Source organism: Bos grunniens, chromosome 11 (genome assembly GCF_055505025.1).
Source record: "Bos grunniens cultivar Pamir isolate PY7600 chromosome 11, Bosgru_T2T1.0, whole genome shotgun sequence".
Taxonomy (NCBI): domain Eukaryota; kingdom Metazoa; phylum Chordata; class Mammalia; order Artiodactyla; family Bovidae; genus Bos; species Bos grunniens.
Genome location: NC_141175.1, coordinates 87979537 through 88002996, shown reverse-complemented (window position 1 = coordinate 88002996; position 23460 = coordinate 87979537). Strand labels below are relative to the sequence as shown.

Below are 23460 nucleotides of genomic sequence, written 5' to 3'. Positions count from 1 at the left end.
AACTGACACTCTGCCCCCGTGTTTATGGTTAAGTGCATATCCATCTCCCACAGTTTGGAAAAAGAAGTACTTTTCATCTTCAAATAAAGTAAGAAAACATAAAAGGATAGTCACTCAATGTAATTTTAGTTCCCAAATAAAACAAAACTTGAGCCTTTCCTATAAGTTGCTGACTCCCAAACAAAAACAACTTTATTTCACACTTCTTGAAAATGCTGATATCTAAAAAATGTATCAACTTTTGCAGATCTGATAGGAGAAAACAGCTATTTGTATGAAAAGACTAACTGTAAACTCAGTAAACTTGGTAATCCTGAGTTTCTTTTTCCTTTAAATAAGCACTGGGTTTTTTTACATGATGACTCAGTGCTTCTTCAGGTGGAAGACTGCAGGAACTGGCAATTAAGAGGCCTGGATTCTAGCTCCTGTTTGATCACAAACTCTAACCTCCTTTTCAAAGACTTACCTTCATTTTTATTACAAAATTAGTAAACTGGTATAGATTATTTACAAAGTTTTTTTTCCTAAATGTAAAAGTCTACAAACTCATCATTATGTATCAAAATAAAAAACTGAAGCAATGATTTACCTTCACTTCACAAATATTTTAGTAAGAAAATAATAGTGTGCAAGTGCAATCCCTTCAGTTCTTACCACATAAAGCTCCAGCACGACCTTCCAATGTTACCTGCCAGGTAAAAGAATCGCCTCGGGCCTTCTCAGCCTCCAATTCCTTTAAAGAACGAGGGAAAACGTTTCGCCACAATAACAACATCTTGGGTAGATGGTAACGAACAACAGACGGTCCTAAACAAGAAAATGGGAATACAAAACCATACTATGTATAACACTACAAAAAAAAAAAAATCATAGAAAAGAGCCTCAAATAAGCTTTAACAATAATTCTTATCTCTATCTTAATCTCTAACATTTTCAAAATGTTTTTTATTCTGTAAGTGAAATATATACCTATTGAAGCACAGTAAAATTCATCTAGAAACTAACAATATTTATAGCATCCAACATAAAATAAATCCACAAAATGTCATCTAAAAGAAATTACTCAAATATATTTAGAATGACAGATTACATTCTATCAACAATAAAGTTATCTGGGGCTGCAGTCCAGGGGGTCGCTAGGAGTCGGACACGACTGAGCGACTTCACTTTCACTTTTCACTTTCATGCACTGGAGGCGGAAATAGCAACCCACTCCAGTGTTCTTGCCTGGAGAATCCCATGGACAGAGGAGCCTGGTGGGCTGCTGTCTATGGGGTCGCACAGAGTTGGACATGACTGAAGCGACTTAGCAGCAGCAGCAGCAGGGACATATTTCATGATATCTTTTCTATAAACACATATGTATATAAACATACACACCCGTTCCTAAACACATACATATAAACATTTACTACTCCATTTTAAGGGCAATGTATATGGTTAATTTTCATGGAGTAGTATATTTAAAAGTAGGAACCTATATTTATACTGCTAAGGAATTCATTTAATATACCACATAACATACTTAACATAATGTTCTGGAAAAAAGTTACCACTTATTATCTTCTTTAGAAAACCAGATCAAGGTTCAATTCTCAAAAGGTAGATGAATCAAGCAGTTAGCAACTTTGTAGTTAGTACACACACATACTTTTTATAGTATAAGTCGAAAATATGAAGTAAAACGTGGACACACCTTATTACAATGATAACATATTGATACCATATATTATCACAATGATAACAGGTACTTCTGTTCTATGTATAATGCTAAACTTCATCTGCATCTTAGATTTGTCATAACAATTAGGACTGCTGCTGCTGCTGCTGCTAAGTCGCTTCAGTCGTGTCCGACTCTGTGCGACCCCATAGACGGCAGCCTACCAGGCTCCCCGTCCCTGGGATTCTCCAGGCAAGAACACTGGAGTGGGTTGCCATTTCCTTCTCCAGTGCAGGAAAGTGAAAAGTGAAAGTGAAGCCGCTCAGTCGTGCCCGACTCTTAGCGACCCCATGGACTGCAGCCCACCAGGCTCCTCCATCCATGGGATTTTCCAGGCAAGAGTTCTAGAGTGGGGTGCCATCGCCTTCTCTGAACAATTAGGACAGTGAAGTGCAAAAGAATATCCCAAGGATGTAACGCCAACAAGAGATATTGTTTACTGTGTGACTTTATCATCCTACTAAAATCACGTCACTAGCCTTCACTTTGGGCACGGAATATCTCGTTTCTTTTAATAGGCTAATCAGTTAGACCATGGCTATTCTGATAGTAAAGGTGAAAGTGGCTCAGTTGGTAAAGAATCCATCTGCAATGTGTGAGACCTGGGTTCGATCCCTGGGTTGGGAAGATCCCCTGGAGAAGAGAAAGGATACCCACCCCAGCTCCAGTATTATGTCCTAGGGAATTCCATGGAATATACGACTGTATATGGGGTTGCAAAGAGTCAGACACAACAGAGTGACTTCCGCTTTCTCATTCAGTTCAGTTCAGTCGCTAAGTGTACATAAACAGAAATTACCGAAAAATCTCATAGCAAATGATGAGAAAAACATCATTATCCTTTTATAGCCTCATTCAAAGTCTAGGATGTGAAGTTGAATACTTTTAAACTTTCTTTACAGTCTACTGACAGTTACAGAATAAGACAAAATCCTACTCAGTTATAGCTGTACCTAAAGTCATGAGTGCTCCAAGTAAGAGCCATCCAGCTTGGGTGCGCTGTAAAGACAGCCTGCTATTTTGGGCAGCAGTTCGTAAGAGATCTTCAGCAATACTAACAACCATCTGCAAAAGAGGTTTAGAACTGGATTTTAATTTAAACAAGTTAACAAGATCAAAAAAGAAAATACATAGCTAGTATGCTTTTATTAAAAAAGAATTTGTCCTTTTTTTGTTGTTGTTGCTATTAACATGCTTTTAAAGAGGCAACATCAGTACCTAATCAATCCCAATTGCACTGCTGACTCAGAGAAGACCCACAACAGCACAGTGGTTAAGAATATGACTTCCAGAGCCAAGATGCCCGAGTTCATATCCCAGCTTTGTCATTTCCTAGCTTTTTGACCTAGAATAACTTCATCTCTATGCCTCATTGCTAAAATAGGAATAATAGGAGAACCAACGTCACTCACGTGCGGATTAAATAAGTTAATACAGGAAAGCACCCAGAGTGGTGCTGATCCATGTAGTCACTTAATAAATGCTATAAGTAGTGACACTGTAAACCTACACTTCAAGATTTGTGGAACTCTTATTATAAGTTTGTCATTAAGCTAATCTTAAGGTGCTTACAGTCTTAGAAAAGACACAGGAGAAAAGGGAAGTAACAAACAGCATACAATCAAACGACAGAATAATAGGACAGATGCAGTGGTCAGCAAAGAGAAAGGCTACCACAGACTGAGTAGCTCTGAAGGTATTTCATGGAAGAGATGAAACTTGAATTGGGCTTCTAAAAAAAGCAGCTAAGTCTGGTGCAGGTGAACAAGAGGAGGGATGAAATTCTAATGTAAGATGTTAGCATAAGCAAAGACAAGGAGGCTGAAGAAAAGCTTGGAAAGAAAGCAATGTGGCTAGTCTGACGAGTGCAATAAGAAACTAGAATGAAAGGAAAGAATTAAGGCAAATTATGAAGGTACAAGTTTAGCAGACAGAGGTGATTATATTTTATTCTCTTATCCTGCATAGTCTCTAAGGGTCTTTGAGCACATAAAAAATATGAAATATAAAATATGGAAGAGATGGGAGAAAAAGACTCCAAAGAAGGAAAATCAGTAGGAGACAAGCATTTGGCAAAGGGAGATGGAAGCCCAGGTTTGAGTAGTAGCTATCCAAGTCACAAAAATGAATGGACATGGGCCGAGTAACCCAGAGAAAAAAAAAATTAAAAATTTAGCCCAATATAAAATTGCAAATAATACTTATATAAACACTTATATTCCTAACAAGAAAATCTTCATAATAGTATACAGTATAGCAGAAAGAAAGGTGAAAAAAAGGTAAGTGATTCACAACAGCTATTCAATTTTACTAAGTATTACCAAAATGCTAACTATGGCAACAGCACATTCTCTTGACATTTTGAATATAGCAGCGTGAATTATATTTCTAAAACTCCAAAGAAAAGCTCTGATTTCTAAAGAATCAGTATAAGGTTTTTTAAATATCTAAAATAAATCATAAAATGATATTACACCCAGACAAAACCTATTATTCCTGTAACAGAAGTAAGTATCAAATTTTAATTAGGGTCTGTCAACTCCATATGGGCTTCCCTGGTAGCTCAACTGGTAAAGAATCCACCTGCAATGCAGGAGGCCCTGGTTCAATTCGTGGTCGGGAAGATCCCCTGGAGAAGTGATAGGCTACCCACTCCAGTATTCACTGACTTCCCGGGTGGCTCAGATGATAAAGAATCTGCCTGCAATGTGGGAGACCTGGGCTCAATCCCTGGGTTGGGAAGATCCTCTGGAGGAGGGTATGGCAATCCACTCCAGTATTCTTGCCTGGAGAATCCCCATGGACAGAGGAGCCTGGCGGGCTACAGTCCACGGGGTCACAAAGAGTCGGACACGACTGAGCGACTAAGGACAGTACAGCATGGCATAACTCCATATAAGCAGAATACTATGTCACTCATTATCACAGTAAAACTGTTTTTGTTTGATCATCCAGTTCAACATCAAACACAGAGGTATTCCAATGAAGACTAAATAAAGCCCATGGGTTAGCACTTAGTATTCTAGGATCTTTGTCATACCTTTCCCTTGGCATGAGGAATGCCCAAAGGACACTGATGAACTCCACCTAACAAAGCAGCCATTGCAAAACTGTATCCACTAACAGCTTCTGGCGAGGTTTTTAAGCTGTTGAGCCGTTCTGCACATCTGTCTAGAAATGGCGTCAGCTGGAAAGGTAACGCCACAGCCACACAGCGCAAACACCAGGCAGCAGCCAAACGAGCTGCCATGCTTGGATGGAGAAGCACTGAGGTCACAGTCTCCAAAAGGCCTAAAAAAATACTCAAAATTACTCTTTAATGAAGTCACACAATTTAATGAGTTAAAAGACTATGTATAACACCACCATTAATATTGTGTTACAATTTTACACAGATACGTTGAGAACTGCTGCCAAAAAACACACACATCTCAACTCATAAACAGGTAAGTACTTTAAAGGAAAGTTTTCTACAAAGAACATAGTACAATTATATCCAATGAATTATAAAATGCTGATTATTCAATAAAGTTTAGAAACAAAACTACCATGACTGTTTGTCTCTCAAAGCATTATTTTAGTATTTAATTCAAGATTCATTATCACAGGGAATCCTAAATAAAACCCAACTTTTAATGGATGATTTAAACTGCTAATTACCATGTTAAGCAACCAATTGGGAGTGTATCAATCACTCCTATGACTTTTAAAAATATTGAAAAAAATATTCCAGCCTATAAGTGAACAGCACACCTATAGATGCTTCCTGAATAAGAGGGGACGCGGTGGCATTCAGGCTCTGCACCAGGCTCCCGAGCTCCTGCAGGGCACAGACCATCACATGCTGGCTTGCCGCAATGTCTGCTGCTCCAGACTTGTTCTCCCCACTAGTGTCATTCACTACCGCTTCTGGAAGCACAAAATCAGGTACGGAATGTAGGTGAATTAAACCATGATATAATTTTTTGATCTAAACAAGTTTATGTTTTTAAATTATACAAGCTGAATGCCTGTTAAGCACTGTATTTGTATCCCTAATAATTCAGTTCAGTTCAGTTGCTCAGTAGTGTCCAACTCTTTGCAACCCCATGAATCGCAGCATGACAGGCCTCCCTATCCATCACCAACTCCCGGAGTTCACTCAAACTCATGTCCATCAAGTTGGTGATACCATCCAACCATCTCATCCTCTGCCATCCCCTTCTCCTCCTGCCCCCAATCCCTCCCAGCATCAGAGTCTTTTCCAGTGAGTCAACTCTTCACATGAGGTGGCCAAAGTACTGGAGTTTCAGCTTTTGCATCATTCCTTCCAAAGAACACCCAGGACTGATTTCCTTTAGGATGGACTGGTTGGATCTTCTTGCAGTCCAAGGGACTCTCAAGAGTCTTCTCCAACACCACAGTTCAAAAGCATCAATTCTTCGGTGCTCAGCTTTCTTCACAGTCCAACTCTCACATCCATACATGACTACTGGAAAAACCATAGCCTTGACTAGACGGACCTTTGTTGGCAAAGTAATGTCTCTGCTTTTGAATATGCTATCTAGGTTGGTCATAACTTTCCTTCCAAGGAGTAAGCGTCTTTTAATTTCATGGCTACAATCACCATCTGCAGTGATTTTGGAGCCCAAAAAAATAAAGTCTGACACTGTTTCCCCATCTATTTCCCATGAAGTGATGGGACCAGATGCCATGATCTTCAGCAAAACGTGAACCGTGAACTTCCAGATGTTCACGCTGGATTTAGAAAAGGCAGAGGAACCAGAGATCAAATTGCCAACATCCGCTGGATCATGGAAAAAGCAAGAGAGTTCCAGAAAAACATCTATTTCTGCTTCATTGACTATGCCAAAGCCCTTGTGTGGATCACAATAAACTGTGGAAAATTCTGAAAGAGATGGGAATACCAGACCACCTGACCTGCCTCTTGAGAAATTTGTATGCAGGTCAGGAAGCAACAGTTAGAACTGGACATGGAACAACAGACTGGTTCCAAATAGGAAAATGAGTACGTCAAGGCTGTATACTGTCACCCTGCTTATTTAACTTATACGCAGAGTACATCATAAAAGTTAAATATACGGGCTGGAAGAAGCACAAGCTGGAATCAAGATTGCCGGGAGAAATATCAATAACCTCACATATCCAGATGACACCACCCTTATGGCAGAAAGTGAAGAGGAACTAAAAAGCCTCTTGATGAAAGTGAGAGGAGAGTGAAAAAGCTGGCTTAAAGCTCAACATTCAGAAAACTAAGATCTCTAATAATTAGGAAAACACAAATCAAAATTACAATGATAAAAAAATCAATGATGCCCCTAGTACACATTCAGTAAACATTAGGAGCTATTATTGTTACTTTATCATTATCACCGCTATTTTAAGAGCTGCAATGTGTTGGTAGCATCATTGTCAAATTACAGACGAGAAAGAGTATCTATAAAGAGGGTGACTTTAGAATTTCTTACTGGGATGTTCCTCAAAGTTTCCATTAATGTTTTTGAGCCTTTCCCTCATCTTTTAGCTTCCAATACAATTGATATGTATTTAATCATGAAACAACTAAAAACTCCTTGTCAAATTACTGATTAAGACTATATCCTGGCCCATAAATTCCAGATACATAGCACTGTGTTTAATTTTTTTACCATTTTAAAAATCAAGTGACTAATCAATCTATGACCTTAAGACTCTAAAATGACAGTAACAAACTTTCTTATCTTATTTACTTTCATTATGAATTAACAGGCTATAAAATATAGAATAATAGGAAATAACAGATTAATACATTATGGACTAAAATTAAACATCTCTTTTCTCCTTAGATACTTCTGGACTTGGAAACGCATGGACTCTTTCTTTTGGTTACTAAATTAGAAGTTCCCTAAACAAGTGTTATCTGTGTGGCTTGCTATTTTACTCCCAGCATTTGGCAGTGTTTTTGGCACTCAAACATTTCTTCAATGAATCAACAAACAAATATCTTCAAAGTTGTGAATCTAGGACAGATTACTACTTTAACATATCTAACAATACCTCATTTGAACATCTTTTAATTCCTAACTTTCAGTTAGTCCATTTAAAATATGATTTACCTAGTAAGCTACTAACTATAACAAAAAAATTCACTTTCATTAATTTTACAAGAATTAATTCTCTAAATATAAAGTCCTAGATATTATACAGTCATTAAATTCTTATTTCTAAAGATATCTGTTAGGCAATATAATTTTCTTGATTAATGTATATATTCTGTAATGTATAATCACTGCAGATGGTGATTGCAGCCATGAAATTAAAAGATGCTTACTCCTTCGGAGGAAAGTTATGACCAACCTAGATAGCATATTCAAAAGCAGAGACCTTACTTTGCCAACAAAGGTCCGTCTAGTCAAGGCTATGGTTTTTCCAGTGGTCATGTATGGATGTGAGAGTTGGACTCTGAAGAAAGCTGAGCGCTGAAGAATTGATGCTTTGGAACTGTGGTGTTGGAGAAGACTCTTGAGAGTCCCTTGGACTGCAAGGAGATCCAACCAGTCCATTCTAAAGGAAATCAGTCCTGGGTGTTCTCTGGAAGGAATGATGCAAAAGCTGAAACTCCAGTACTTTGGCCACCTCATGCGAAGAGTTGACTCACTGGAAAAGACTCTGATGCTGGGAGGGATTGGGGGCAGGAGGAGAAGGGGACATCAGAGGATGAGATGGCTGGATGGCATCACTGACTCGATGGACATGAGTTTGCATGAACTCCAGGTGTTGGTGATGGACAGGGAGGCCTAGTGTGCTGCAATTCATGGGGTCACAAAGAGTTAGACACAACTGAGCGACTGAACTGAACTGAACTGAATGTATATTCGCAACAATGATAAAATAAACTATCTCATAGAATTTATACTTTACCTTGCATTAGTTTCCTAACTGTATTATAAGCACCAAGAAGACAGTAACTTTATCCTACTTATTGTTCAAAACCTGAATTACTGCTTTGCAATCTCAAATACTCCATAACTATTTGTTAATCTGAAAAAGTTATAAAATTGATATTGCCTAGAAGAGGGTTTCAATTATGAATTACTGAGGCTTCACAGTATACTCTGTAATGGGTTAAAAATCACCTGTAACTGTTTTTAAGTCTTCATATTAACCTAATATGAAGGAAATATGAGGAAAACAACATGTATTTATAAAACAACAGGCTCCAAGAAGAAAAACCATAATAGGTTATCCCTCAAAGATTCCTCAATATGCTACTGCATACCAGGAGAGCTATAAAATCAGTAAAGGTACTAGAAATAAAACAGAAAAAACCTAATCTTACAAACACACTACCCAAATATTAAAAAACTCCAATTTACTGTAATTATATGTTGTTTTAATATCAAGTAAGAGTACAATAAAAATGACTATTAAAACACAGTCAGGGACTTCCTTGGTAGTCCAGTGGCTAAGACTCCTTACTTCTAGTGCATGGGGTGCAGGTTCAATCCCTGATTGGGAAATTAAAATTCCACATGCTGCATGGCGTGTTGGAAAAAAAGAAGAAAAAAAAAAAAGACACATTCCAGAAAGAGATATGAACTAATCAGATCTATCAGTATTTATTAAGGATAGCAATAAAGAACTAAATGACTAAATAATCAACAACACATACCATGACATCAATTCTTACCTACTGCTTTCATTTGTTTTCCAATCGCCTGGCATATTTCTTTGGCAGCTGCAATCTGGGCTTTTTCACCTAGCAAACTGCCCACGGTAGCTCTTAAAATAAAGGAGACACATCGTCTGGAATACACAGCCTCCACATGTGTTTGTGTTGCCCGAGGATGGGAAACCAGATCAAGTACATGAGACAAGAATGTAGCAAAACTACGCTCCAACCACTGGCCACCCAATGTTGTTACAAAAACAACATATGCCTGTAAATAGATTAAGATACAACTTCAGGTAAATTTATATACACGAACTGAAATTACAGATAAAACAACTACGTAAATAACTGATGACAGCATGCAAAATAACTTATCTTTGAGATTACAATTGAGAAAATTTAAAACTTGAGACCTTTTTAGTACTTGTAGCATAGGATTTACTGGTTGAAGTATCTTTAACTAAACACAGTTGTTGGGATAATAGCTTCAAGAAGAACATAAAGAGAGTGGTGTGAGTGGGAAGAAAAGGTGAAATCACCCTGGGGATGACGGTGATGGAGGTGATGTATTTGTGTTGATGTGTGCACTCAGTCGTGGCCAACTCTCTGCGACCCCATGGACTGTAGCTCATCAGGCTCCTCTGTCCATAGGATTTTCCCAGCAAGAATACTGCAGTGGGTTGCCATTTCCTACTTCAAGGGATCTTCCCGACCCAGGGATCAAACCCATGTCTCTTGCAACTCCTGCATTGACAAGTGGATTCTTTACCACCGAGCCACCTGGGAAGCCCTGATGAAGATGATATAGTAATAAGCCCCAACATGCTAAATAAATGCTGACCTAGAACTGTAAAACATTTGCTTATGACTACTAGATTGAAATGATTTACTGCTATTTTACATTTGTTTCTGGAACAAGGTATAATTGGATGATTTTGACTAAGATCACAAAAAAATCATTTCATTTTAATGTGTGTGTGCTCAGTTGTGTCCAACTCTTTGTATTAGATGTTAACTATTATTATTATATTATTAACTGCAATATCTTATTTGGTATTAATTATTATTCTGAAATTATCTCACATAAGGTTTAACTTCATAAGCACATTGGTGATTAAGCAATGATGATAAATCCAAAGAACCAACCAATATGTTTAGCTACAAGGGTTGTTGAAAACATTAAAATCTAAATTCTTCAAGCTACTTGAATAAAATTTCAATTAAAACTAACCTATTCTACATCTGATTTTCTACCAAGTAAAATTTGGGAAAATTTTGTTACAGATAGATGTAGCAGATGCAGGTTTATTCACACATCATTAAGCATCTAATGTTCCATATAAGCATGTAATTTACAATTTGAATATAATTCATTCATTTAGTAAGAGAAATGCTTTGAAAGACATTTTTTAATTATTAAATTACAGATAGCATTAAAAATCTCTGTATGTGCTATTACTTAGTACAAGTCTTCGATGAAATTTCACAAGTGATATGAAAAGAATTCTTTTATACATATATATCACAAACCTGGGTAACTCCAACTCTCACTTCACGATTAACAGACCCTCCAACTTTTAACATTTCTCCACCACTCTTTAAGAAACCTGACCCTCCACGCAGAAATCCTGTGGCCATGAGTTCTAAGACTTCATCAAAGGTTGCTCGCTTCACATTCTGGCGCATTACTTTCAGGAAAAAAAAGCAAATTTATAAAGCAAATATGTTTTGCTATTTAAATGTTTTCTAATAATCTAGCTTTAAAACTCAAGCAATTATTTTTAAGGATACTTAAACTACTACAAAGGAGACAGAGTCATTTATTTTCTTATAATCTTACAATTTACAAAGTACTTGTAAAAATAAAAAATTTTAAGCAAAAAATGCCAAAAAAAAAAAAAAAAAGGAAGGTGCTACAAATTAAAAACAATTCAATACTATGCCAAAACAGTCTAACAATTATGCTAACTTCATATGAGGAATACAACATCCATAGCAGGTAATGCTAATTGATCACAGCCCTCACTCCCAATTGAGATGGACACAATGAAACTTTGTCAAGACCATGCTTTCTGTACAACAGTTAACCTATGGGTTGAAATGTCACTGGACTGCAACCAACTTGCCACCCCTGGTAAAGAGCTGTCCTACTTCATAAAGTCCTTTCATATAGAGTAGCAAATACAATCCTCACAAAAATTCTGCCGAACAGGCATAAAGCTCATAATTAGGTACGTAGACTTTAGAATTTGATGCCTGGGTTTTGATTTCACTTAATAGAACACTCATTATACCACAAATGACACCATCTCTCTAAGCCTCAATTTCCTTGTTTATAAAATGAGAATAACAGCAATACTTAGGATTAATAGGGCTTTTGAGAGGATTAAATAAAGTAACTCTGCTATAATTCAGTGCCTTATACACAGTTAGCACTTAATGAATGTTACCTATCATCATTATCACTGTTACCTAATTCAAAGATTGAAATAATTATCATTAAAGATTAAAAGACCAAAGCTCAAAGGGTTTCACAGCAAATAAACGTAAGAGCTAGGACTTGAACCTGTAATCTGAATCTTTTTCTACAATACAGAGATGGAGGAGGCGTGGGGACAACAGCAGAGCAGGGTTCACTCCACATCTACTCAGAGTTGTCCCTGAAGCATCTCCATGGAACGATGAGGCACAGGGGGGGAAATCAACACTGCCTCCGATTCTGCTTATAATAATGGTCAAGAAAAGAAAAATAATACTTTGCTATGAATGGAGATCTACTCTGCCCAGATTCTAGTCCCTGTACATTTGGACAGATACAAAACCATTCCTAAATCTTATTTGCTTAAATGTTCAACATACTTGCTACATGTAATCTTGTTCAGTATTATCATAAAAAACGTCCTGACCGTATCAAGGAAAAAGCCATGTGGGAACTTCTATTTTATGAAAATGCAGACAAGCATGTTTAACAATTTAAACTCTTTAAATTGACTTGCCTAGAAGTAGTACGTCATCTAGAAGGAAGCATTCCATATATCTTCAAATACCTGTTACAGTCTAGATTGGGGGCTGGAAAATAATACCTGTTGCTTGTTTTGGCATCAGTGCTGTAGCCATGACTGTTCCTAAGAGCTTAGACACTGCCACTCGTACCCCATAGTTAGAGTTTTCCAAAGCCTTGAAGCAGAGAGTGGCTATATTTTCCAGTTCAGCAGTCCACATGAACACAGCTTCATTCTGTAGTTCTAGAAGACACTGGAATTTAAAAAAATAAATAAATAAATGTATTAGAACTTCCACTTCCAGAGACAAAGGTAAGAAAAACCAGAATTATTCTCTCTTCTGAAATAACAACAACAACAAAACATGGACAAAATACATGAAACAACAGTTCTGAAGACACTGGACATCAGGCAATGAAGAATGCTAATCCTTAAGAGATTAAAAACACAAATTGAACCCTACAGTTGTCCCAGCATACTCCCTTGAGATTCCAGCAGTGAGGAGGAAATACATAACCCTAAAGTCCTGTGTTAGAAAGAAGAGTCTCAGATCAATAATCTCAGCCTCTAACTAAGACACTAGATGACACAGAGCAAATTCAACACAAAGTAAGCAGGAAAATAGGAAACAATACAGTTAAGAGACGAAGTCAATCAACCAGAAAACTGAAAAGCAGAAATGAAACCAAAAGCTGCTTCTTTGAAACAACCGACACATCTGCTAAATCTCTAGCCAGACAGATGAGAAAAAAGAAAGACAAGACACAGATTATCAAAATTAGGAATGAGGAAGTCACATAACTGCAGATTCAATATATATTAAAAGGACAATATATTTAACAACTTAGATGAAACAGACAACTCACTCAAGAAGAAACAGATAACCTGAATAGCCCAATATCTATTTTAAAAACTGAATTTGTAGTTTAAAATCTTTCCCCAAAGAAAACTGGAGACCCAGAGAGTTGTACTGATGAATTCAACCAAATGATTAAGTAAGAAATAATACCAATCCTATATAAACTCTTCCAGCAATTTGAAGAGAAGTGTATACTTTCCAACTCAACATACTGACCATGATACTGAAATCTGACGAAGACACTACAAGGGAAGAAAACTACATACCAATACCTCCCATGGATGCAAAACTTGTACACAAACTTTTAATAACTCTAACCCAACAACATATAAAATGGATAATATATCATGACCCAGCAGGGTTTATCATAGGAATGAAAGACTGATTAAAATTCTAAAACTAATCAGTGAAATTCATTAGCAAGTTGGAAAAAATTCATTTTATTCATCTCATTAATGCTAAAGAAACATTTAACAGATTATAAATAAAACTGGGGAAAACTGAACAAGATCAGTGGACTGTGTCAACGTCACTATTGTATTATGCCGCTTGTAATGCTATATGCTTTTTCAAGATATTACTGTTGGGGGGAACTGGGTATAAGTTTATAAAGATCTCTCTACTTTATTTCTTACAATTGCATGAAAACCTGCATACTATGCACTTAGTTACTCAGTCATGTCGGACTCTTTGTGACCCCATGGACTACAGCCACCAGGCTCCTCTGTCCATGGGGTTATCCAGGCAAGAATACTGAAGTGGGCTGCCATTCCTCCTCCAGGGGATCTTCTTGACTCAGGGATCAAACCTGTGCCACCTGCTCTGGCAGATGGTTTCTTTACCACTGAGCCGCTTGGGAAGCCCCTGCATGTAAAGCTACAATTATTTTACAATTATCCTAAAATAAAAAACTTAGAAAACAGAAACAACACTAGAAATAAAAATTAAAAAAAAAAAAAAACGCATTTGACAAAATCTAAAATTCATTCTTAACAAAAACTTTTTGGAAGGCTAGGAATATAAGGGTATTTCCTCAACCTGATAATGGTCATCAAAGAAAACTGACAGTTAACATCATACTTAATGGTGAAGGACTGAATATTTCCCCTTTAAGGATCAAGAACAAGAAAAGAATGTTGGCTCTCATGTTTTCTATTCGACACAGAACTGAAAGATCTGGTCAGGAAGTGCAGTAAGAAAGAAAAATATATAAAAGACATCCAGACTGGAAAAGAAGTAAAACTGTCTCTGTTCACAGACAACACGATTGTCTACATAGAACACGTGATAGAATCCATTTAAAAAGCTGACATAGGGACTTCCCTGGTGGTCCACTGGCTAAGACTCTGTACTTCCAATGCAGGGGGCCTGGGTTTGATCCCTGATCAGGGAACTAGATCCCACATGCCACAACTACAATCTGACACAGCCAAACAAATAAAACATTAAAAAAAAAAAAAAAGCTGACATAGAATTAGTCACAGTTTAGGAAGGTTGGTTCATACAAGGTCAATGTACAAAACAACTGTATTTCTCTATGTCAGCAATGAACAATTAGAAATTTAAAAAAATTTTTCATCAGTACTATTTGAAATAGTGTAAAAATATGAAATAGTTAACAATAAATCTCACAGAAGATATGCAAGATCTCTGCATCTGAAAACCACAAAATGCTGCTAAGAGTGATCAAAGAAGACCTAAATGAATGGGAGATAGAGATATCATATTTATGAGTTGGACTTAATGATAAGCTGTCAACTCTCCCCAAACTGATTTATAGACTTGGTGCAACCTGAATAAAAATTTCAGCATGCTATTTTTGTAGAAATTTATAAGCTAAAATTTATATGGAAATGCAAAGGACTGAAAATACCCAAAACTATTTTGAAAAAGAAAATGTTGAAGGGCTGACACTACTTGATTTTAAGGCAGTATAAAGTTGAGCTTCCCTGATAGCTCAGTTGGTAAAGAATCCACCTGCAATGCAGAAGACCCCGCTTTGATTCCTGGGTCGGAAGATCCGCTGGAGAAAGGATACACTACCCACTCCAGTATTCTTGGGCTTCCCTTGTGGCTCAGCTGGTAAAGAATCCGCCAGAATGCATGAGACCTGGGTTCAATCCCTGGGTTGGGAAGATCCCCTAATGAAGGGAAAGGCTACCCACTCCAGTATTCTGGCCTGGAGAATTCCATGGACCATATAGTGCATGGGGTCACAAAGAGTTGGACAGGACTGAGCGACTTTCACTTTCACCTTCAAAGTTACAGTAATCAAGAAAGGTACATCAAGATGGACGAACAGTTCAATGAAACTATTCAGAGATTTCAAAAACAGACTCACAAGTATATGGACAACTGATTTTCAACAAAGGTGCAAAGGCAATTTACTGAAGAAAAGACAGCCTTTTCAACATGGCACAGGAATGAGTAAATATTCATGTGGAAAGCAAAACAAAAAATCTTTGATGTATACCTTGCACTATATACAAAAAGTAACTCAAAGTGAATCATATACCCAAGTGTAAAATTATAAAACTCATTTGGAAAGAAACACAGGAGAAAGCTTGGGCTAGGAAACGTTTTCTCAGATACAATGCTGTGCTGTGCTTAGTTGCTCAGTCGTGTCTGACTCTTTGCTACTGCATGGACTGTAGCCTGCCAGACTCCCTGGACTGTAGCCCACTAGGCTCCTCTGTCCATGGGGATTCTCCAGGCAAGCTAGAGGGTTGTCATGCTCTCCTCCAGGGGATCTTCCCAACCAAGGGATCAAACCCAGGTCTCCCGAAGTGCAGGAGGATTCTTTACCGTCTGACCCACCAGAGAAGCCCATGAGTACCAGAGTGGGTAACCTATCCCTTCTCCAGGGGAAATTCCCAACCGAGGAATAAAACTGGGGTCTCCTGCACTGCAGGTGGAATTTTTTTTATCAGCTGAGCTTTGCGGGAAGCCCCTTACATACAACACTAGAAGCATAATTAACATAAGAAAAATTGATCAACTGGACTTTGACAAAATTCAAAACTCCTCTTCTTAGAAAGGAACGATTTAGGGAATGAAAGACCATGGGGTGAGAGAAAATATTTGCAAATCACCTATGTGATAAAGAAATATATAAAGAACCTACAAAGTACTCTCAAAACTCAGTAATAAGAAAACAAATAACTCAATGCAAAAATTTTTTAATAGATTCATTATCAAAGATATGAATGGAAATAGGCACCTAAAATATGACCATCATTAGTCTAGAAATGCAAATTAAAGCCACAATGAGATACCTGTACATATCTATAAGAATGGTTAAAAGTTAAAAGACTGGCAATACTCAATGTTGGTAAGGGTCATGGAGAAAGAGGAAATTTCACAATACTTTGGAAAAGGTGGGAACTTCTCCAAAAATTAAATGTAAATCTAGAATATGATCCAATCATACCACTCCCAGCTATTTATCCATGTGAAAGAAAAGCAGTGTCTATACAAAAACTAGTATACAGATGTTCACAGTAGCTTTTTTGGTAATAGCCAAAATTGGAAGCAACCTGAATACTTATAAGAGGTGAAGGAATACACCAATTGTGGTATATCCATACAATGAAATACTACTCAGCAATAAAAAGGAATGAACTATCGATACATGTAACAACACTGATAAATCTCAAAATAATTATGCTAAGTGAAAAAAGCCAGGCCAAAAAAAGGCACATACAACATTATTCCCTCCTATATATGACTCTAGAAAGAAATGAAACTAATCCATAGGAAGAAAAATCATACCATATTTTAAAACAAAAAAAAATCATCGATTATTTAAGAGCAAGCAGGTTAAGAAGCAATGTTATAAACCAGCTGAGAACTAACCTTGGCAACTGCACATCGAACAGCCATTGACCTGTCAGTTAAGAGGGACCTGGCATTCTTGTAAATATCACGATGACAGGAAGCTGCGGCACCACCCAGTCCATTCAGAACTTTCTGTAGACTCATTAAGATTTCACTTCGCCCCTGAGACTACACATAAAGAAAATTCCACATTTAAATAAGAACACACCAATACACAAAACTTCTCTGGACCTAATGGCATTAATTCTAAACATAAATAGTAAGTAATGAAAAATAAAAAAGTATTCTAAAATGTAAAAATAATTATTAATTTCAACAAAACAATACCTGAGAAATTATGTTACAGTACGTAAATATATTCTAATGTAACCAGGACCTGATGAAATGCAAATAATGAGAACATGACAGATTCAAAAGCTTCAAAATAATAATTTCTCAAGGATCCCAACTTTTAGAATGCAAAAAGTTACAAAAAGTACCTAAGTAATACAAAGCTTCTAAAAGAGGAATAAAATATCCAACACAGTTTTAAAACTTCTCAGATCCATTCCAAACTATGAAATTATTGGGACTAATTTGAACTGTTGTTTTTATACTTACAGTGTTTGATTCATATTTCTGTTAGTATACTGATTTAAATATAGATCTCTTTCATTAGATCGTAAGCTTTTTGAGGTCAAGTGGTAGATCTTATCCATCTTTACAAGCCTAATGCCTGAGAATATGTCCTCAACTCTTGTTTAATAAATGAATAGACAAAGAGTTCTTAGAAGAGGTGCTGTCCAAGAAACCTTTAGTTTTCCTAGATAAAGAATAAGACTATGAGACCAGTGCTTGGTCTATTTTCAGTTAACCCCAACTGAACAAAGAATTTTCAGAAGTAATAACAAATTGAAATGACAAAACAGAACTGTCTTTATATCATATTAGCTGCTGTGGATTGAATACTGTCCTGCCAAAAGACAAGATCAGTCCTATACCCTGTTACCTGTAAACATGACTTTATTTCGAAGTAAGGTTCCCAGATAACCTTAGGAAGCATCACTATGAACAAAGCTAGTGGAGGTGATGGAATTCTAGCTGACCTGTCTCAAATCCTAAAGGATGATGCTGTGAAAGTGCTGCACCCAATATGCCAGCAAATTTGGAAAACTCAGCAGTGGCCACAGGACTGGAAAAGGTCAGTTTTCATTCCAATCCCAAAGAAAGGCAAAGCCAAAGAATGCTCAAACTACCGCACAATTGCACTCATCTCACACGCTAACAAAGTAATGCTCAAAATCCTCCAAGCCAGGCTTCAACAGTACGTGAACCATGAACTTCCAGATGTAAGCTGGATTTAGAAAAGGCAGAGGAACCAGAGATCAAATTGCCAACACCCACTGGATCATCGAAAAAGCAAGAGATAAATATCTGTTTCTACTTTATTGACTACGCCAAAGCCTTTGACTGTGTGGATCACAACAAACTGTGGAAAATTCTGAAAGAGATGGGACTACCAGACCACCTGACCTGCCTCCTGAGAAATCTGTATTCAGGTCAGGAAGCAACAGTTAGAACTGGTCATGGAACAACAGACTGGTTCCAAATAGGAAAAGGAGTACCTCAAGGCTGTATACTGTCACCCTGCTTATTTAACTTATATGCAGAGTACACCATGAGAAATGCTGGAGTAGATGAAGCACAAGCTGGAATCAAGATTTCCGGGAGAAATATCAATAACCTCAGATATGCAGATGACACCACCCTTATTGCAGAAAGCAAAGAAAAACTTAAGAGCCTCTTGATGAAAGTGAAAGAGGAGAGTGAAAAAGTTGGCTTAAAGCTAAACATTCAGAAAACTAAGATCATGGCATCTGGTCCCATCAGTTCATGGCAAATAGATGGGAAACAGTGGAAACAGTTGCAGACTTTATTTTTTGGGGCTCCAAAATCACTGCAGATGGTGACTGCAGCCATAAAATTAAAAGATGCTTACTCCTTGGAAGGAAAGTTATCACCAACCTAGAAAGCATATTAAAAAGCAGAGACATTACTTTGCCAACAAAAGTCCATGTAGTCAAAGCTATGGTTTTTCCAGTGGTCATGTATGGATGTGAGAGTTGGATTATAAAGAAAGCTGAGCGCCAAATAATTGATGCTTTTGAACTGTGGTGTTGGAGAAGACTCTTGAGAGTCCCTTGGACTGCAAGGAGATAAAACCAGTTCATCCTAAAGGAAATCAGTCCTGAATATTCACTGGAAGGACTGATGTTGAAGCTGAAATTCTAATAGTATGGCCACCTGATGCAAAGAACTGACTTATCTGAAAAAACCCTGATACTGGGAAAGATTGAAGGCAAGACGAGAAGGGGATCAGAGAGGATGAGATGGTTGGATGGCACCACTGACCCAGTGGACATGAGTTTGAGTGAACTCCGGGAGTTGGTGATGGACAGGGAAGCCTGGCGTGCTACAGTCCATGGGATTGCAAAGAATCAAACACGACTGAGCAACTGAACTGAACTGAGAGAGAAACGAAATCAAGTAAAGATCAGGGCGAACCCTAATTCAATGACTGGAACCCTTATCCTATGAGAATTTGGACAGAGAACCAGATGCATAGGTAGACCACCATATGACAGCAGAGACAGAGACACAACGGCTGTATCTGCACACTCAGGGATACCACCAAATGCCCAGGACTGCCAGTAGCAATGAGAAACTAAGAAGGCAAGGAAGCATCATTCCCAAGAGGCATCAGAGGAAAAATGGCCCTGCTCATACCTTGACTTCATATATAAACCTCCAGAATTGGGACCCAATAAATTTCTGTTAAGCCACCCATTCTGTGGTAATTTATTCAGGCAGCCCTAGAAAACTAATACATTAGCTATGGTACAAAAAACCAATATGGCACTACAAAAATATCCCTGGGATTAATGTAAACCTCTTCTTTGTTAAGGAAAAGCATTATTTCCTTTCTCCTTGAAATATGAGGAACTATGCATCAAAACAAGGGGCAAGTAATATTCTTTACAAGTAATAATTTTAAACTACCCTCTTGCTAAGCCATATGAGTAATGCACTTAACAGAAAAAAGGAAAACATAGGTTCTAACTAACACCGAACTCCCACCACAAGCAAAACATTGAATACTTGTAAAACTTACCTCTGCACTCTTCAGAGATTTCAAAAGATTATTCACTGTTTCTGGAAATGCACTGCCTAACATTCTCCCCATTTTTTCATAAAATGCTCCAACACAAGCCACTGCAGCCCTGTAAGAAGTGACATTTTCATCAGTCACTGTTCAGATTAATAACTTTGTCATTTTTTTAATTTTCAGAAATCAACTTGTATTTGTGCAGGATATTTTTGTCCACAAATTTTAAACTTTCAATAACACCTTGTTGATCACTGACTAGCATAAAAAAATCTATAAATAATAAATGCTGGAGAGGATATAAGGAAAAGGGAACCTTCCTACATTGGTGAGAATGTAAACTGGTATAGCCACTATGAAAAACAGCATTGATATGGAGGTTCCTCAAAAAACTGAAAATATCGCCACCATATGATTCAGTAATCCCATTTCTGGGCATATATTCACAAAAAACAAAAACTCTTTAATTCAAAAATACACATGCACCCACCCCAATGTTCATAGCAGCACAACAGCCAAAACATGGAAACAACCCAATGACCATCAACAGATGGCACAATGGCAACAGAACAGATGACAGCTTAAGAAGATGTGGTGTATATATACACAATTGAATATTACTTAGCCATAAAAAAGAATGAAATACTGCCATTTACAGCAACATGGATGGACCCAGAGAATATCATAGCAAGTAAAATAAGCCAGTCTGAGAAAAACAAGTAGTATTTGATATCACTTATTTGTGGGATCTAAAAGATAATACAAATGAATCTACATACAAAACAAAAAGAGACTCAGAGATATAGAAAACAAACTTATGTTTACTGAAGGGGACAAGGAGGGCAGGGATAAATTAGAGGAGTATGGGATTAGCAGATACAAACTACTATACATAAAATAGATAAGCAATAAGGATTTACTGTTCAACAAAGGAAACTATATTCAATATCTTATAATAACCTATAATGGAAGATAATCTAAAATATATATATATAAAACTGAATCACTTTGCTATACACCTGAAACTAACACAATATTGTAAACCAAGTATATTTCAATTAAAAATATTTTAGAAAAAAATGCCTTTATTCTTTATAATTGTTAACAAATACTATGGTTAAACTGTATTCTTGTCAGAAAAGTAAGAGAATAAACATACTCATATAATAAATCATACCCATCCTTTGGAAAGAAACCCAAGCTTTCCTTTTGTTGTTGTTGTTTAGTTGCTAAGTCCTGTCTGACTGTTTTGCAACCCCATGGACTGTAGCCTGCCAGGCTCCTCTGTCCACGGGATTTCCCAGGCAAGAATACTGAAGTAGGTTGCCATATCCTTCTCCAGGGGATCTTCCCAACCCAGGGATCCAACCTGTGTCTCCTGCATTGCAGGCGAATCTGCATGTATCCTTTGGAGTCTGGCAAATCTGTGTCTAAATCCTAGGACCTGCCATACAAAAGCTATGTGTCCTGAACAAATTACTCTGAGGCTGAGAGTGATTAAATAAATTTAGTTTACTATCCTACAAGCAACAAACAGTAGAATCAGAGACTCGATCTTCACCTCTTTGACTCCAAATTTCATGCTTTTTTCAATACTCTATAGGCTGAAAACAAAGTTAAAAATGTCTGTCATTTGCCAGCATATATTACAGACTTTCTAAATATAATCCATGAATCCACTGGAAATACATATGAGTAATAAGTAATATGCAATAAATTCTGCTTTATCAGAACTATAAAATCATGTGTGGATTTGCTAAGTAATGGAGAAATGAATCACAAAACTATGAACATACCTCCCAACTCCAGAATAAACTGGAAAGCACTTTTAAGATCCATATCCATCCCAAAAAACACAAAATTTAGCCACAGCATACCTATGTAGTTGAAAACAGACCTAAACACCAGTGTCCAAGTTCACAATAGTTTCACCATTTCCTCTGTAAGCTGTTATACTGGTCCTGGCTCCTTAAATGTTGGTGTTGTGAAGGTGTATCCTTGGCACCTTCTCCTCTCAAAACAGTAATACACTCTTCCTAGGTAACTTTATCCAGACCGCAGGTTCAGCCTACTCCCAAATCTCCATTCTCTCTCTACTCACCAAAACAACATTCTCAGCTCAGGTCTCTGAAACCCAGACCAGGATTTCCAACTGCCTGCTATACACTGTCACGTGGACTCAAACTCAGCACATCCAGAACTGGATTCATCATCTTCTCCTGAACTTATCCCCTCCACTATTCTGTACTGGAAATAAGGTATAAATAAGCCAGCTCTGTTTCCAGTTATGTTTCCTTTGTCCAGAAAACAGGTTGGGAAACAGTCTGCAGGCCAAATCTGGCCCATCATGCAGCCTTTCACCTGTTGCTGTAAATAGTTTTATTGGTATACAGCTGTACTCATTTATTTACACACTGACTATGGCAGAGTTGAGTGGCTGCAACAAAGATATTCAACAAACTCAAACCATTTACTACCTGGCCCTTTCCACAATACTTGCTGGTCCCTAACCCATCACATCCATCTTCTCCTTTTCCCATCTTAACCCCTTACTTGACTCATTTCCATATGGCCTTCCTTGATGGTTCTTCTTTGCTGATGCCTTTTTGAGAAGCCTTCACTGACACTGCTCTTCCCTTACACCACAGCGAAGTTTATTCAGGTGTTATTTTCCCTCCCAGAGCACTCCTCATTGTACTATAACTGCTGGCTTTCTTAATGGACTCTTTCACAAGGTGCATCCCTAAGGCCATTATCCTCAAGACTTCCTCTGAAAATATCTGCCCTAGATCCAAACCACAAGTATGTGCTTGGAGTGGGGTTAAGTCCTTAACTTGCTGCTGCTACTGCTGCTACGTCGCTTCAGTCGTGTCTGACTCTGTGCGACCCCATAGACGGCAGCCCACCAGGCTCCCCGCTCCCTGGGATTCTCCACGCAAGAACACTGGAGTGGGTTGCCATTTCCTTCTCCAATGCATGAAAGTGAAAAGTGAAAGTGAAGTCGCTCAGTTGTGTCCAACTCTAGCGACCCCATGGACTGGAGCCTACCAGGCTCCTCCGTCCATGGGATTTTCCAGGCGAGAGTACTGGAGTGGGGTGCCATTGCCTTCTCCAAAGTCCTTAACTTAGAAGTCAATAAAGTGAAACTGAAAGTTGCTCACAGACTGCAGCCTGCCAGGCTCCTCTGTCCATGGAATTCTCCATGCAAGAATACTGGGGCGGGTAGCCAGCCCTTCCCTTCTCCAG

At 37.7% G+C, this 23460-nt stretch overlaps 1 protein-coding gene across 8 annotated transcripts in view; it reads right to left on the bottom strand.

Moving 5' to 3' along the window:
• The window catches only part of HEATR5B (HEAT repeat containing 5B), a 102472-nt gene that overhangs the window by 73509 nt on the left and 5503 nt on the right, over positions 1–23460 (bottom strand). For 7 of the 8 annotated variants that reach the window (XR_015137225.1, XM_086327425.1, XM_086327427.1 and 4 more), the window contains exons 4-12: positions 20221–20329; positions 17088–17237; positions 12455–12626; positions 10902–11059; positions 9390–9639; positions 5474–5629; positions 4761–5011; positions 2674–2785; positions 655–807 (exon numbers count right to left, since the gene is read on the bottom strand). Coding sequence is in view for 6 of the 8 variants with exons in the window: in XM_086327425.1 (XP_086183551.1) it covers positions 655–807; positions 2674–2785; positions 4761–5011; positions 5474–5629; positions 9390–9639; positions 10902–11059; positions 12455–12626; positions 17088–17237; positions 20221–20329 (1511 nt within the window). In the remaining 2 variants the exon portion in view is untranslated. Of the gene's footprint in view, positions 1–654; positions 808–2673; positions 2786–4760; positions 5012–5473; positions 5630–9389; positions 9640–10901; positions 11060–12454; positions 12627–17087; positions 17238–20220; positions 20330–23460 lie in introns of those variants that run through there. The other variant, XM_086327432.1, reaches the window with a different exon arrangement.